Source organism: Oenanthe melanoleuca, chromosome 2, assembly GCF_029582105.1.
Source record: "Oenanthe melanoleuca isolate GR-GAL-2019-014 chromosome 2, OMel1.0, whole genome shotgun sequence".
Taxonomy (NCBI): domain Eukaryota; kingdom Metazoa; phylum Chordata; class Aves; order Passeriformes; family Muscicapidae; genus Oenanthe; species Oenanthe melanoleuca.
Window position 1 is genome coordinate 28,900,546 of NC_079335.1, and position 14,127 is coordinate 28,914,672.

General features: G+C 39.6%; 1 protein-coding gene across 1 annotated transcript in view; it reads right to left on the reverse strand.

Moving 5' to 3' along the window:
• The window catches only part of STMN2 (stathmin 2), a 38,051-nt gene that overhangs the window by 4,452 nt on the left and 19,472 nt on the right, over positions 1-14,127 (reverse strand). The window contains exons 2-3 of the mRNA XM_056484770.1: positions 10,521-10,616; positions 9,723-9,895 (exon numbers count right to left, since the gene is read on the reverse strand). Of these exons, the coding sequence (XP_056340745.1) occupies positions 9,723-9,895; positions 10,521-10,616 (269 nt within the window). The remainder of the gene's footprint in view (positions 1-9,722; positions 9,896-10,520; positions 10,617-14,127) is intronic.

Below are 14,127 nucleotides of genomic sequence, written 5' to 3' on the forward strand. Positions count from 1 at the left end.
AGGACCTGGGGTTAAGAAACAGTTCAGAGTTAAAAGGGAGATTACTGATGCAGGACAGGTTGTACTCCTTAATGTGCTTAAATAGTTAATTACAGGCTTGGAAGTTTATTGGCATGAAAGACAGGCAACATCAATTCAGACAATGTTTTTTTCTATTACACTTATATTCGGATTAATCTCACTGATTAGGAAGGGGAAAATTGTTGTATTGCATAGAAAGTAACAAAAAATTTTAGTTAAAAGTTTTTATTTTTCCAGGAAGATGAAAATTGTGAGTAGGAGTTAAACAGATGCAGTCTATGCTTAATATTGTGTTCTCCCTTGTAAACTCACTCTCAGAAGCATAAGCTTTGTTATTTACATTAAGTCAGGAAACCACTAATCCTAGGAAAGAAGCCAAAAAACTTGCAGCATTGGGCCCATTCTCCAGGCAAGCCTAGCTGAAAAGACAGTTATTTGGAAAGGATAAACAACATCATAAACTTCTGGATAAAATAAATGAGAGGCAGCTTGAGAAGAAACAGAAAAATAGAGAATGAAATAGGGCACCGGGAGGCTAAATGTGCATTTCAGTGCTGATCCCAAGGCACTGCTGCCACTGTGATCCATAAAAATGAGTGAGTTTCAGGCCTAAATGAAGGAGTTTAGCCATTAATTACAATTAGTGGTAACAAAACCTTTTAAACTCTATCGTGTGGCTTTAAATGGACTGGAAAAGGCACCAATTCTTTTATACGAGCAAGACTCAACCAGGAGAAAACAAATATTTTAATGAAAGTAAGATATGCATAAAGCCAAATGCACTGACAAGGCAAATTAAGCAGATTCTAGAAAAGGCAGAAGGATGTTGGAGTAAAACACATGTGGCTTGCCTGAGCTCACAGGAGAGAGCCACTTCCATCCATGGAAGTGACCATGCTGTCTCTGGAGCACTTGCTGCTAGGAATGGCCTCCTGGAAAGGCTGGCACCTCCCAGACTCCCTGGCTCTTCCCTCCCTTACAGCATTTTTCATGTCTTTGACTCTCTTGTGACAGATGAAAGATGTTGGGAACCAAACCCCTCAGACAGATGGAGCCAAAAGCAGAGGGAGTTTCACAGGTGGATGTGAAAGAAGGATGAGCCAAAGACAAGAACAGCTGGGCAAAGAAGGAATTTTACAGAGCAATTTAAAAATCATTAAAGCCCCATGAGTTTAATAAAAATATAAATTTAAAAAATAATAATATAATAGAAGTAGTTTATTTAGAGATAAAATATTTGATTTCAGATACTTAGCATTTATCAGTTCTTAACAGTAAGTTACTTTACTACGTAAAAACGTTCTTTTAAGAGATCTGATGCAATGTAAAACTGAAATAATTAAATATTTTCATCTCTCTTTCTCATTTTCATCTTGTTTTCTCTTGTCCACTTGTGGACAAACCTGAATGGCCCAGTTTGAGCAGTGCTTATGAAGTTATTCTGCATTTTTTGTTTAATTTACTACTCAATGGCAATCTCTCATCTACTTTTGGAAAAGTTATGATCATTAAATTTTGTTTCCTGATAGGAATTTTGTGAACACTTTGCTTAAATGTTCTAAAAGTAATGGATAATCTGAGAACCCATTTCTCATCCTGTGGGGAGTTTGAATAGAAAGGACACTATTAGACTAATTGTAATGTCCTTTCCCATGAAACATTTCAGAAATGACTCGTTAATTTGAAAGGCTAACATTTAATGGTGTTTAAATATGCATATATAATGTGGTATAAAATCAGAGCTTTTCAGATTTGCAAAACAATTTTCAAGGACATAGCCAAGCACTAATAAAAAGCAAGATTTGGACTATGCATATAAGAAGCATTTTTTTTTAAAGAGCATTTGCTTTCAATGGAGGCTGCAAAATGCCTTTGAGACTTTGAAGCACTTGCCCATTTTTTAGGATTTTTTTTCTTCCATTCAAACCCTTTGCCTTCTGGAAAGACTTTTTATTATAAATCCTGGAGATCAGTGAAAAATTAGAGCTTCATATCAAAGCACACACATTTCTGGATGGTGTGCTGGCAGACAGTACATTCAAAAGTAATTTGTCCTCTAATTGATGGTAATGAAGAAAATCCTTATATTCTGATTCAGTATTTACTGGATGCAAATTGCATTGGCAGCAGTAAGAGACTGCTTGAGAGCTGAACTAGGTCTCAGGAACTGATGTAAACCCCTAGTGGGATTTTCCTTTACATCATGTCTTTGATGGCATATTGTGATGAATTTTGAGAGAGGAAAATCACTGGCACCCAGGACTGGTTTAAAATCAAGGAACCCCCTCCCTGCTACAAACACCCACAGGGCAGAGTCTCATTTAGCCTGATGTCCCTTCTCTCATGGCACTGCAGCCCAGCTGTCAGCCTGCCTGTTTCCCTGGTGTCAGACATCCTGAAATCCCTTTGTGACAATTCTGGAAGGCGGCTGCTGTGTGTTTGCACTGGATTGTCAAACGATTTTCTGTTTCCAACCCATTTGGCAAAAGAACTTGGCCACCCTGTCTGTTCAAAGTCTACTGCATATCCAGAAATGGGTAAATGAATGACCATGGATACCCAGGGGAGCTGGGATTAATAGACTCCCTTTCTTGTTTGTCTTGGCTTTTAAATGGCTGTGTTTGGACTCACACAGCTCCACAGTGATGCAGGATTCCAATACACACAGGAAGTTTTTATTTTCAACTGTTTTAAGTGCTGGCAAGGATATTTTCAAATCTTTGATAGTTCCAATGTAGTTGTAAAAGCTTATAGTGTTCCTTATACAGATGTAGTGAGAAAATGGAAAAAGAATGGATGAAAGATCAAGAAGAATAATAAGGAGAGAAATATATGGAATGGTGGAGAAAACAAAAAGCAATACTCAAAGGCAAATATTAAAAAACTTCTTAAATATATCAAGGCATAACCATTGCAACTCCAGCTGCAGCATCTAATGTTGCATCATAGAATCAAAGAATCATAGACTGTCTTGGATTGTGCAAAGCCCCATCCAACCTGAGCTGGGCCACTTGGAGGGATGGGGCACCCACAGCTTCTCTGAGCAACCTGTGTCGCTGCCTCACCACCCACACATTAAAGAATTTTCTCCTACTATCAAATTTAAATCTTCCTTCTTTTAGTTTAAAACCATTCTTCCTCATTCTATCACTATCTGTGCTTGGAGAAAAATCTCTTACAAGCCCCTTTAAGGTACTGAAAGGCTGCAAAATAATGTGGAGAAACAAAAATGTTTGTCAATATCTAAATATGGAGGAATAAAATATTGGAGAATATTCCTGGCACAGACACCTTTGCTCCAACAAACATACTGATGTGCTAAAAATGCAGGGAAACTGTGATTTTCATGTCTTATTTTTAAGAGATCAAGTGTATCTTCAGTTTTCAGAGGTAAGTGGTTCAAAAGAAAACCCACTTCTGTTACCTAGCTGGCCAGAGATAGATGCAGACTACTAAACAGTCACATCAGGAGCAAAATTAGTTATGGAAACTGGCTTTGGAGATAGAGTGTATAATTATTACTCACAGGAAGAAAATTCTCCTAATCTGAGTAAGAGATGCTTTATTTTCTCTCATCTATCTTTGTTTGACAGACATATCCAAAGATTGAAGTAATTTATATGGAGATAAAAGTAATCCTTCATTGCTCCTTAACAAGAAATGGGTTCAGACAACTGCTTTTAAGCTGGGAATTTCAGCTTGAATGCATTCAACATCAGACACCTTACTCACTAGGGTGTCTGAGACACACTGCCAGTCATTTATGCTCCTCTTTCACAACATGGCTGTTCACTGATTGGTTTTTTTTACAATACAGTTGTTCAGAAGAAGTGCAATAACATTGGTATTCCTCAATATAGTGTGTATCTGAGAGATACTATTAATGGAGCAGATTGTGAAGACAGAAGGAAAGGCTCCTACTGCAATGCAAATGCCAAGGTGAAGCCTTGGTGTGGTGATTTGAGCACTGATGTTTTCAGAGGTAGGAACTGAGGCTGGGATTTTTCCATGTAAAAGCATGGGAATGGTCTCAAATTAGACTTCTCTCAGAAGTACCCATGTTTCAGGAGAGTCAGAGACATATGATCTGTAGCTATGGGTGCAGCTCTCCTTCTAGTGAAGCTAGATGATGAAAAATTTTGCTTCAATGTAGGTGAGGATCTCCTTTTAAAATTTATTTTTGTACCATCTGTCAAAGAACTTTTGAGATGTGGAGTGAAAAAAAAAAGAGCCCATACATGTTGTGATTCAAGAAAACTCAGTTTCTCTTCCTCAGCTGGCAGAAGATTTCTGCTGTCATGGTTGTGACCTGTGGGGGTGAACAAGGCATGTTGGGGACATGCAAGAAGTACCACCAGAGCCCTCTGCCCTCATGGCCTGCTGCAGGTTGAGGTTTGGCATCATCAGGTTAATGAAGATCAATGTCAAATTGTCTTGTTCATTATGTTCATTAGTGGCAGTGCCCATGGCAGAGAGGGGAGAGAATCTTTGCCAGCATTGGATGTGTGCTCATGGCTCCACGTGCTCTGAGACAGACCCTGGTGCACAGCACCAAATCCTCTCCTTGTTGGGAGCAAACATCCCCTACAGGCACATATTCCATAGGCTAATGTGTGTTTTTGAGTGAGGAACTGTCCTAGGCTGCAATACAGGATGTGACCAAAAGTATGAATTCTATCACCATCTATTAAAACCAGGTGGAACAGTCATCTTCATCTTTTCCATAACCCACCCTTCCTCCAGGGAGGTATCTTCTGTTAATGAAGATAACCATTAATGAGCCATTGAGTCCCACTGTGTGACTGATAAAATTACATCATCCCAATGTGAGATGCTCCAGCCAGGGGGAGCAGCCAAGCAATTCCTACCTAGATAAAAACTGAGATTTTGGACAGCAAGTTACTTTCTTTCCACTGGATTCCAGAGGAAAGCCAGACCTTTCTACATCATCCCTGTACCTTCAGAGGAAAACTGCCCCTTCTACAGGAGCACTGCTCCAGCTGAATCACATCTGCCACTGCAGGGGGATGCAGCCACCATTTAATGGGGCTGCTACCAACACCCTGACTGACTGACAGGGTGTCAGGTTGGATTCTGACTCTGTCAGTGGTTTGGGTTTGTTCTTTGTAATACTGTATTTCTATTTTAATTTTCCTAGTAAAGAGCTGTTATTCCTATTTCTCACATCTTTGCCTAAGAGCTCCTTAATTTCAAAATTATAATAATTAGGAGGGAGGGGGTTTACATTCTCCATTTCAAATAGAGGCTCCTGCCTTTCTTAGCAGACACCTGTCCTTCAAACCAAGACAGGAGCTGTGAAGTTCCTTGGAGTCTTTGTGTTACTTAGGAAGGAACCACTGTGTACAGATACACTGTGGTGTAAATAAAAATGTGACAGAAACATCTGTTTCTAGTGCTGATTACACCTATTACTGGGACCTCTACATGGAAAAATGCTTCATGCTCTATTACTTCTCCACAGAAGCACAGCTGAGGGCCAGCAGCAATAGAAAGGGAGATCAATGGGTGGGCAAGGAGAAATACATCTTGGGCACTGCCTATCCTCATTCCCATCCTTCTCACCTTAAATATTTGGTGGGAAAGGGTAGCAGAAATGAGATGGAAGAAGAAAGCTTGACTTTTGACAAGGAAGATGCACATCCCTTCTCCCCCTGTCACCTGGAGCAGCAGTTTTGTAGGAGCCATGCAATATCCAGGGAGAAGCACTCGTCCCCCAGCTCTGCCACCTTCCCTGCTGGCAAAGCCCTTCTGCCATCAGCCTCCTGCACAGAGCTGCAAAGCAGGGCTGGCCAGAGCAGAGATGAATTAGAGGATCAGGAGCTGCTCTGGGCAGGCTGTGGGGTGCTCACAGGGGCATGGGCTGGATGCTGAAGCCCAGCACTGATGGTCCAGGTGCTGGCAGAGGAGCCCTGGGCCAGCTGCTGTGGGGAGCACAGGAGCCCAGCCAGGCTGCATGGAAGGCTTGTCTTGTGGCACTTCATTGCAACACCATTAAAAACTCATGAAGCTCCAAGTCCGAGGCCAACAGAATGAAAGTTCAAAAAAATATTACTGTTTTCCTGCATTCTTTGTCACACTGAGCTCTAGGGATAAGCTTGATTCAGTTTACAAATCCATTAAAAGGATTTAATTGCATACAGTTTCTCTCCTATAATTCAAAGTCTAGTAGAAATGCATATCCCTTTAGTGTTTCTTTTTTTTATGCTAGTAAGTAAATTGAACATGGGCAATAAAAACATATAATATGACATATGCCCCTTGAAGCCTTTATACCACTAATAATATCTGAACATTCAAAGCCAATGGGTAAAAATTGATAAATATTAAATATTCTGTAAGAAAAACTTCTGCATACAATGTCAAAATGCTCTAATTTCTTTACTGAGAAGCATGGAAAGATCTTTCTGATTATCCACCAAGGTAGGAAAATATAGCACACATATGCCAAAAAAAAGGATAGTAATGACTTGCTGTAAAGAGGAGTCTATAAATGGAAAGAACAAATCTGTAACTAGACTAAATGGGCTTTGTTGTGTAATGCAAAAAATTAAAATGCCTCAGGTGAAATTCCCTGAGAGTGTGAGGTCATGACTGTCAGATGAGGTAGAGAAAAAAGGGCAGAAAAGGAAAGAGAACTCTTGTAAAAACAAGGAAAAAACAAGAATAACAAACTGGAAGAAGCCTAAGCAGGGATTGCTGAAATGGATGTATTGCTCTAGATGCTCTCATGAGTTTGAAAATTTATTAATGAACTCTGCCTAATTAACAGAGCAGAACCTACTTCCTAAGCAGTGTAAAATTCATTAGTGATTTTTTTTTTCCCAAAAAAGGAACTCTCATTCATTAGTTATACTTGATTTTAATTAGAACTGTGCTGGAAGGAAATGATCTAGAATGGCCATGCCTGACAGCTTTGTACATAGATTGAAAAGCATGATAATAACAGCCATGCTGGCTCTTAGAAAAAGTCTTCCTGGTTTGTCTAGGAGCAGAACGTGGAAGAGGATGCTGAGGAAAACTCTGGATGAAGTTAGGAAAATCTCTCTAGCTTTCATCAGTCACAAGTTCCATTCACATAATAATTTCCTACAAGGGAGTGCTATACAATTTTGTTATTGTATTTTTGAACTACATAATATTTCAATAACCTCTAAACAGTTTGTGATAACAAATATACCTTGAAATAAATGAAAAGATGATTCCTTTTTGAAATTACTGTCTGATGATTTCCTTGAGTGTTTCATCCCCTTTGGATTGTGTGAAATAGAATATAATTGTTCCTATTCATCTTCTCATTACCATTCATGACTTTGTAGACTTCTACCTTATCTTTCATCTGTTGTCTCTTTCCAAGCTGAAAAGTGGACTGTTTAATTTATCTTCTTATGGAAGATTTTCTGTTCCTCTAATTGCTTTTTTATCCTTCTCTGTACTATGCTCATTTTTGGGGCAAAAATGAAGTCCATAGTTGAGATGTGAGAACACCAGGGATTTTAACAGTGATGTAAAGAAACATTTTTCTCTGTTCTTTGTTCCTTTCCCAGCAATTTGTGCTGCAGTGCTAATGTGGAGGATCTTGTCTATTAAAATAACTCAGTTATGTGTTCATTCAAAATGAATATAGTATCAAGGGGAAGAAATGGCAGGTGTCTGTATTGCTATCACTGATTACCTATCTGTTGCATAATTTTTTCTTCAGGAAAAAATGAACAGTAATGAAATCAATGGAATTAAATCTCTGACACACTCAATTTGTATTTTCCACCAAGTATATGCAAATTATCAAGCTTTTTAATTGCTGCCATTTAATTCTGCTTCTTTATCTTTACTTGAACATTTTTACTTGGCACAGAGGAACTTCATGGACTGAGGTTTTTGGGAATATCAGCTTGGGTGAGTGAGACCTCACCCTTCTCAGCAGGTGCTGGTGCAAATGGAAATTCCTTTGAAATACAGTCATGTCCTCTCACTGAGATGAATGCTCTGGCAGAAATATTTGTTTGAAAGAAGCAATAGTGATAATGAGTGTATGCTAGAATCACAGAGGCTTTGTTAGCAAGCCAGCAAAAATGACAAAAGTAGCAGCACTGCAGCTCTCATCTAGATGAATTGTTCAAATTAGTGAGGTCCAGAACAGTCAGGTTTCACTGCAAATCCAAACTGAGTGCCAGGTTTTAAAGACCTGTCAGAAATCCAGATCTACTGACTTCAGCATAACTAACCACACACCAGAGTAATCATTCCCTTGAGGCTCTTGGCAGTCACCCTGATCTGGTCTGACAGGGATAAAAGAGAATGGAATTGCTTTTCCTGGATCTGATCCACGTGCTATCTGTGGCACAGATGCTGTCCCTGAACTTCTGTATACGTTTTTGACATCAGGAAAAGTTCTGTTAACAGCAGCTTCAGCAAGAAATCACATTGTTTAATATATAAATAAAAGGCTTAAGAGACATATAAGCTTGTTTCATTTTCAGAAACCCTCTACCAGGGATTCCAGGAGCAGGTAGAAGAGGGTTCCTATTTGACTGTGCAAGCTGATTTGCCACAAAATAACACTGATCTCCTGTGTGAAGGACACAGAAAGTCCCAAGATCCTAAAGCTTTTGTGTCTCTCCTTTTATGTGTCAGCAAAAAATCCATTAATTAACCAGAACAATTAATTACCAATTTGGATTTTTCTGTGGTCATTGCAGCCAGCCATGACTTTTTCTGAAATGGTGCAATGCAGCATAAATGCTGGGCATGTAAAGAACACTGATAATGTCCAGACTGGCAATTCAGACTGGCTATGGTGAGTGTCTCATTGTCATCTTCTGACTTATCTGATCTGGAGTTTGTCTTTTTCTCTTTGTAAAAAGAAAAAGCAACCTGATTTAGCTCTGACAGAGAAAATGAAGACCTCTTCAAGATGTCAATCATGATGAAAGCCAAATAAGCTGTTGATGGGTATTTCCAGCTGCCTTTGTGCCAACCTTTGTGAAAAAGGTGTAACAACTCTTCCAAATGCTATGTGACAAACTTAATGATTGTGAAACAGAGCTTTACCATTATGGGAAGGACCATAAAAAGGGGAAGACACAGTCTGTGAAAAACCCTAGAAGGCCAATTTCCATCACTACTGAAACTGTTAGAAATGCCTTTTAGCATCTGTGCTATTCTAGTATCTTCGTTCAAGTGTGTGTGAATGACCCCAAACTCATTCTACTCAGAGTGTTCCTCTATATTGCATAAATAAGACATTTTAGCTGCCTTATGCAGACCCTGTATTTCCATGGACACTGCAAAGAGTCAAGATCTGGTAGCCTGCTTGAATTTCAGATCCATCTCTTAAACCCAGACACAATAATTGCACTGGTTTTGAGTAACTATTACAGATGCTCTGAATGAACCACTTAATCATATTCCCAGAACAAACAAGTGCATTTGAGTCCACTTGGCCCCTGTCTGAAGCTATGTCTATTTTGTGATGTGTGCTTCCCCATCATGGAAACTAGTGAGGCCTGTTTGCAAGCTGCTGAAAGAAAATGAACTCATTAATTTCTATAATGATGTAGGCTACCATGAGTCAGTGATGGCAATGGGAAACACACAAATGGACAGGAAACCGAACTGCTATTCTGTACACTAAATCATGTCTCATTACTGGCATTTTTTTTTTTTTTTTTAAGGAAAGATACCTTTCTCCTCTCCTCTGCAGCCTCCAGCTTTTTCTGGATCTCCTCAAGAGAGAGTTCTTTCTTCTTTGGAGAAGCTAAAGTTCGTGGTGCTTCTGAGACTGGAGATGGTGGCTTTAGGATCAGTTCAAATGCCTGGCCTGAGGCACGTTTGTTGATTTGTTTCACTTCCATGTCTGCACAATAAGGTGGGAAATTGTAAGTCATTCAGCACACCAGTAGTATTGAGGGGAGAAGCAGCACTGATATCAGAGTAGGATCACAAGCACAGACAAATGATTTAGCATCTTTGCCTTGGGCATTTTAAATGCAATGGCAGATTATGGGCAGAAAACTGTTCTCAGGAGTACATTCCATTTTATCTGTAATAGCTTAATTATACCTTAATCTCATAAAGATAAAAATTTACATCAATTTTGGAAGCTTATAGGGGTCCTATGCCATTTCACACCCCCTGTGAGCAATGCCCGAGCTGATTAATTTTTTAAACATGCTTTCATCTTTTCTTCATTTTCTTGGGAATTATGTCAGCTATGAAGAGCTGTAATTCTCAAGTGGGGACTAAGGAAGGAACAGCTCAGTATGAGAGGGCTAGTGTTAGTTAACTCCTTTTAGGAACAATATCCAGCATCATGGGTACTGCACACTCCATAGAAAGTAATAGCCCAAACCAGCAATTAAATTGTTAAATCAGCAAGATATTCACCACCCAACACTATGGACTAGGAGGTGAGCTGAGTGGTTTCCCAGCAGTAGCACATTTCCTGACCTGCAGGATGATTTCCAGCAAACAGCACTCACCATCATATTTATAGATGTTCATGTTGCGAGGTTCCGGGTAAAAACAGGAGCAGATCAGCGAGAGCATGGACAGCTCCTTCATCTTTTCCTTGTAAGCTGAAAGGAGAGATCTCGTTAGCATGCCTCCCTCCCCAGCTCCTGCTCAGTGAATCTCCATCTGACATGAGTGGCTGGGCACCACAGAACCTTCTCTATCACCCACCTGGCAGATTTCTCTAGAATATTTACTTTCAGCTATTTCATCTCAACATTGAACCTTTATCAAATCACAAATGAGACCCTCAGAACTGCAGAGATGGCTTCTGGTCCTCTACATGACCTCAGCCTTGGGCATAATGCAGTCCTCTCTGGTTTACAGAAAGTGAATCTGGCTACCAGGAAATGCATTTAGTATTGGAAGAGTGCCATGACTCCACTCTCCCCTGGCAGGTGGAGAGACATGCAGCTCTTACAGTTTCTTTGATGTGTCCAAATGCAATTGAGAACAGCTAGGAAAAGCTGGCCATATATTGCCATAGGCAGATGCTAAAGACATTATCTTACAAATGAAAATGTCATCCAGAAAATGAAAGATGCATTTATCAAATCATTTGCATAATGTCCTTAATATGCTTAACTACCTGAAACAAAGCTTTTACTTCCCCCCTTACTGGCCAAAATATGTGGTTTTAACTCTCAGATCTAGCCTATATTAGCTGATGCAATTAATACCCTGGTAATTTACCTTTATGGTGCTTTGTTTGCTGACTTTATAATGCCCCAGTCATGAACAAAGGAGGCACTGGTCTAAAAATGGTGATACCAATACATAATCATCATGCAGTGTGCTGTGCTCTCCCTTCCTAATTGCATGTGAGTAAGAAAACAGTTTTGTACTCGGTCTCTTGGCAAGTCAATGACAGAGCCCAGATTAGAGCTGGCTCTGCTGGGTCCTGGGACAATACCCTGCCCACTGCCCACACTCCATAATGCATGAAAGTCAAGGTGCTGCTCCAAAATTCATCTTGGCACACACAAACCTCTGCTATTATCAAAATCATCTAGAGAGGCAGACACTCATTTGCTGCCAGCATGTGAAAATGTGGCTTAAAATATGTGTGACTCAAAGTATTGTACTTAACAGATTAGACCAAATTAGCCCTTGTTATTGTTATAGGAAAATCAGATGGTCCTTTGATCTTCAAACTGTGGATACATATGACATTCTCTCATGGATGCTCTTGTGGTTTTTGATTTTGCTTTTCCTACTCAGAAAGAAACCTGAGATTGATGAGGGCTTGAGAGCCTGTGGGAGCTGCTCAGTATGGTGGTATTTGAATAATCCATGGTTCAAGAAAAAATTTCTAGCTGCCAGTAAAGGATTAGTTAATTTAATTATCTTTGCACAAGGACCTCTAATCATATACCTTGAATAACAGCTTTTCAGAATCCATTGGTAAAGGACAGGATTTGAGGTTAAGACTGCACTGAAGACTTTGCTTCTTGTGAACATAGGCTGTCACAGAAACTTAATCTTGACAAGGTTTTGGTTTGAAACCTAAGTACCAACTTGCAAATAACTTGAAAATCTCCTGAAGAGAAAAATCATGTCCATCTGATGAATGTTGAATTATGAATAATGATAAACATAATGAATTGTTCACTTAGACCTCCATCCAACAAGAACACAGGTGTGGATTTCCAGACTTTTCTTTGAGGAGGGCTTGCCCAGCCAGCTGCCCATAGCACTGGAATTACATCCTTCCCAGCAGCAAGGCTGTGGAGTGGGTGCACATCAAACCCTGGCAGGTTGCTAAACATAGAGAAAATAGACACTGGGTTGTGTGTTAAAGACTGATGATACAGGCAGAATCTTGTACAAGATCTGCTGAATCACTGCTAAAATGTATACCTTGAAATATCTTTGTAGAAAAGGAATGCAAAACAGCATCCTAAGAATCTTGCCTTTTGGAATCTTTGTTAATATTTTTTATCTTTGCTTGACATTGAATATGCTTTGCTTCCTAACAGCATTTAAAGTTATTAGAGAAAGGTGTTTTTTTTTTTTTTTTTGTTTGCAGCTTGCCATCTGCAAAACACAGCAGGAGAAAGATATGAACATGCTCAGCTCTCTTCAGTGCAATAGCTGCACTGAAAGCATGCTGGCAAAATCATTGTCTTAGTTCATTCTGGCCACTGGCAGAATTAAGATGACTTTCTATCCTTTGCAAGAATAACTTTTTTTTTTTTTTCACTTGACCACACTGGTTTTCCTGTAGACAAGGGCTGAGGGTGTCAAAGCAGCTGAAGAGGCACAAACCTCCTCTGGTTTCAAGCATCAACATTGTGATGGCACATTCCTCTTGATCAGGCTCAGCTCTGAGTACCAGCAGCCCTGCTTTGTTCAGCTCTCCTTTCCTTAGAACACATTAAAAAGTTGAAAGCAGCAATGTTAGTCCAGCTGGTGGTCTGATTAAATTGGTATGCCCATGTCCCACAGGTTAGTCATTGTATTTTCCCAAATCCCAAGGGTTAGTGTTTTAGCAATGGAAGCCAGTTGTCTCAAGAAGTTTTACTGCTAAGAAAGCAGCACACACAGACCAGAAAACCAAGAGCAGAGCACTTGTGTAATCTGCACAGGACCTCTTGTGTAACCTGAAAGAGGCACAAAAATTACCTGCCTCATTGTAGAGCTTTTCAAAACCCTTGAAGACAAGCAGAGATTGCAATGAAGTTGATTTTCCAAATGTGTTTCCACTGGCTTTTTAATCATTGTGCACTCATGTAGGCTACATACATATCATTCCATTAACTGTGCAAGTTAAATGAAGGAGAGTAAATGATGGTAATGGCAATACTACAAAAGCTTTGATAGGGAAATTGCTAGGCAAGAACAATGTTGACAAAAGATGGCAACAGAATCTTCTTAGCTGCATGCAGCAAGACTAAATGTTTATATGCATTAAGAGCACTGATTTTTGCTAAAACCAGAAGAGAATTCAGTATTAGCATTTCTTGTAGTATTGCTGTGAATATACTACTACTCATAGGTCTTAAATTCTGAAACTGTGTGATTGTTTCAGAACCTTATCTACCTTTTAAGAATAAACCTTTCATATTCAGAGTTGCAGAGAAAGCCTTAGAAATACTATCAAATGCCCCCAAGTCTTTGATAGCTGCAGAAAAGAATGAACTCAGATGGCTTTGAAACTCAAGAATGCATTATTTTTTTTTCTGAACAAGTCCCAAATGTACCTTAATATTATTGTTTTAAGCCAATCTCACCCTTTCCTCAACATTCTGGCATTATTTTCAACAAACTGTTGGGTGAACATCCATGCTTTTCCTTTGTGGCTCTGCTTGCTGGTTCAGGTAAGATCTTCAGAGGCCTTTTAGGGCCTCCAATTCTATAATTGCAGGAGCAAGAAGGGAAAGACAGCAGGACTGAATCTTTGGAGGGAAACAATTCAAGGATTTCATGCTCATGTCGAATTGTTTTGGGGATCTCCTCTTTAGGCTAGTCTGGTCTCATGGTCTGAACAACCATCAGAGCCTGGGGAATAGAAGATATACTCCTAATACACACCTTCCAGTTTCAACACCTATCAACTAAACTCATTTGTGCTCC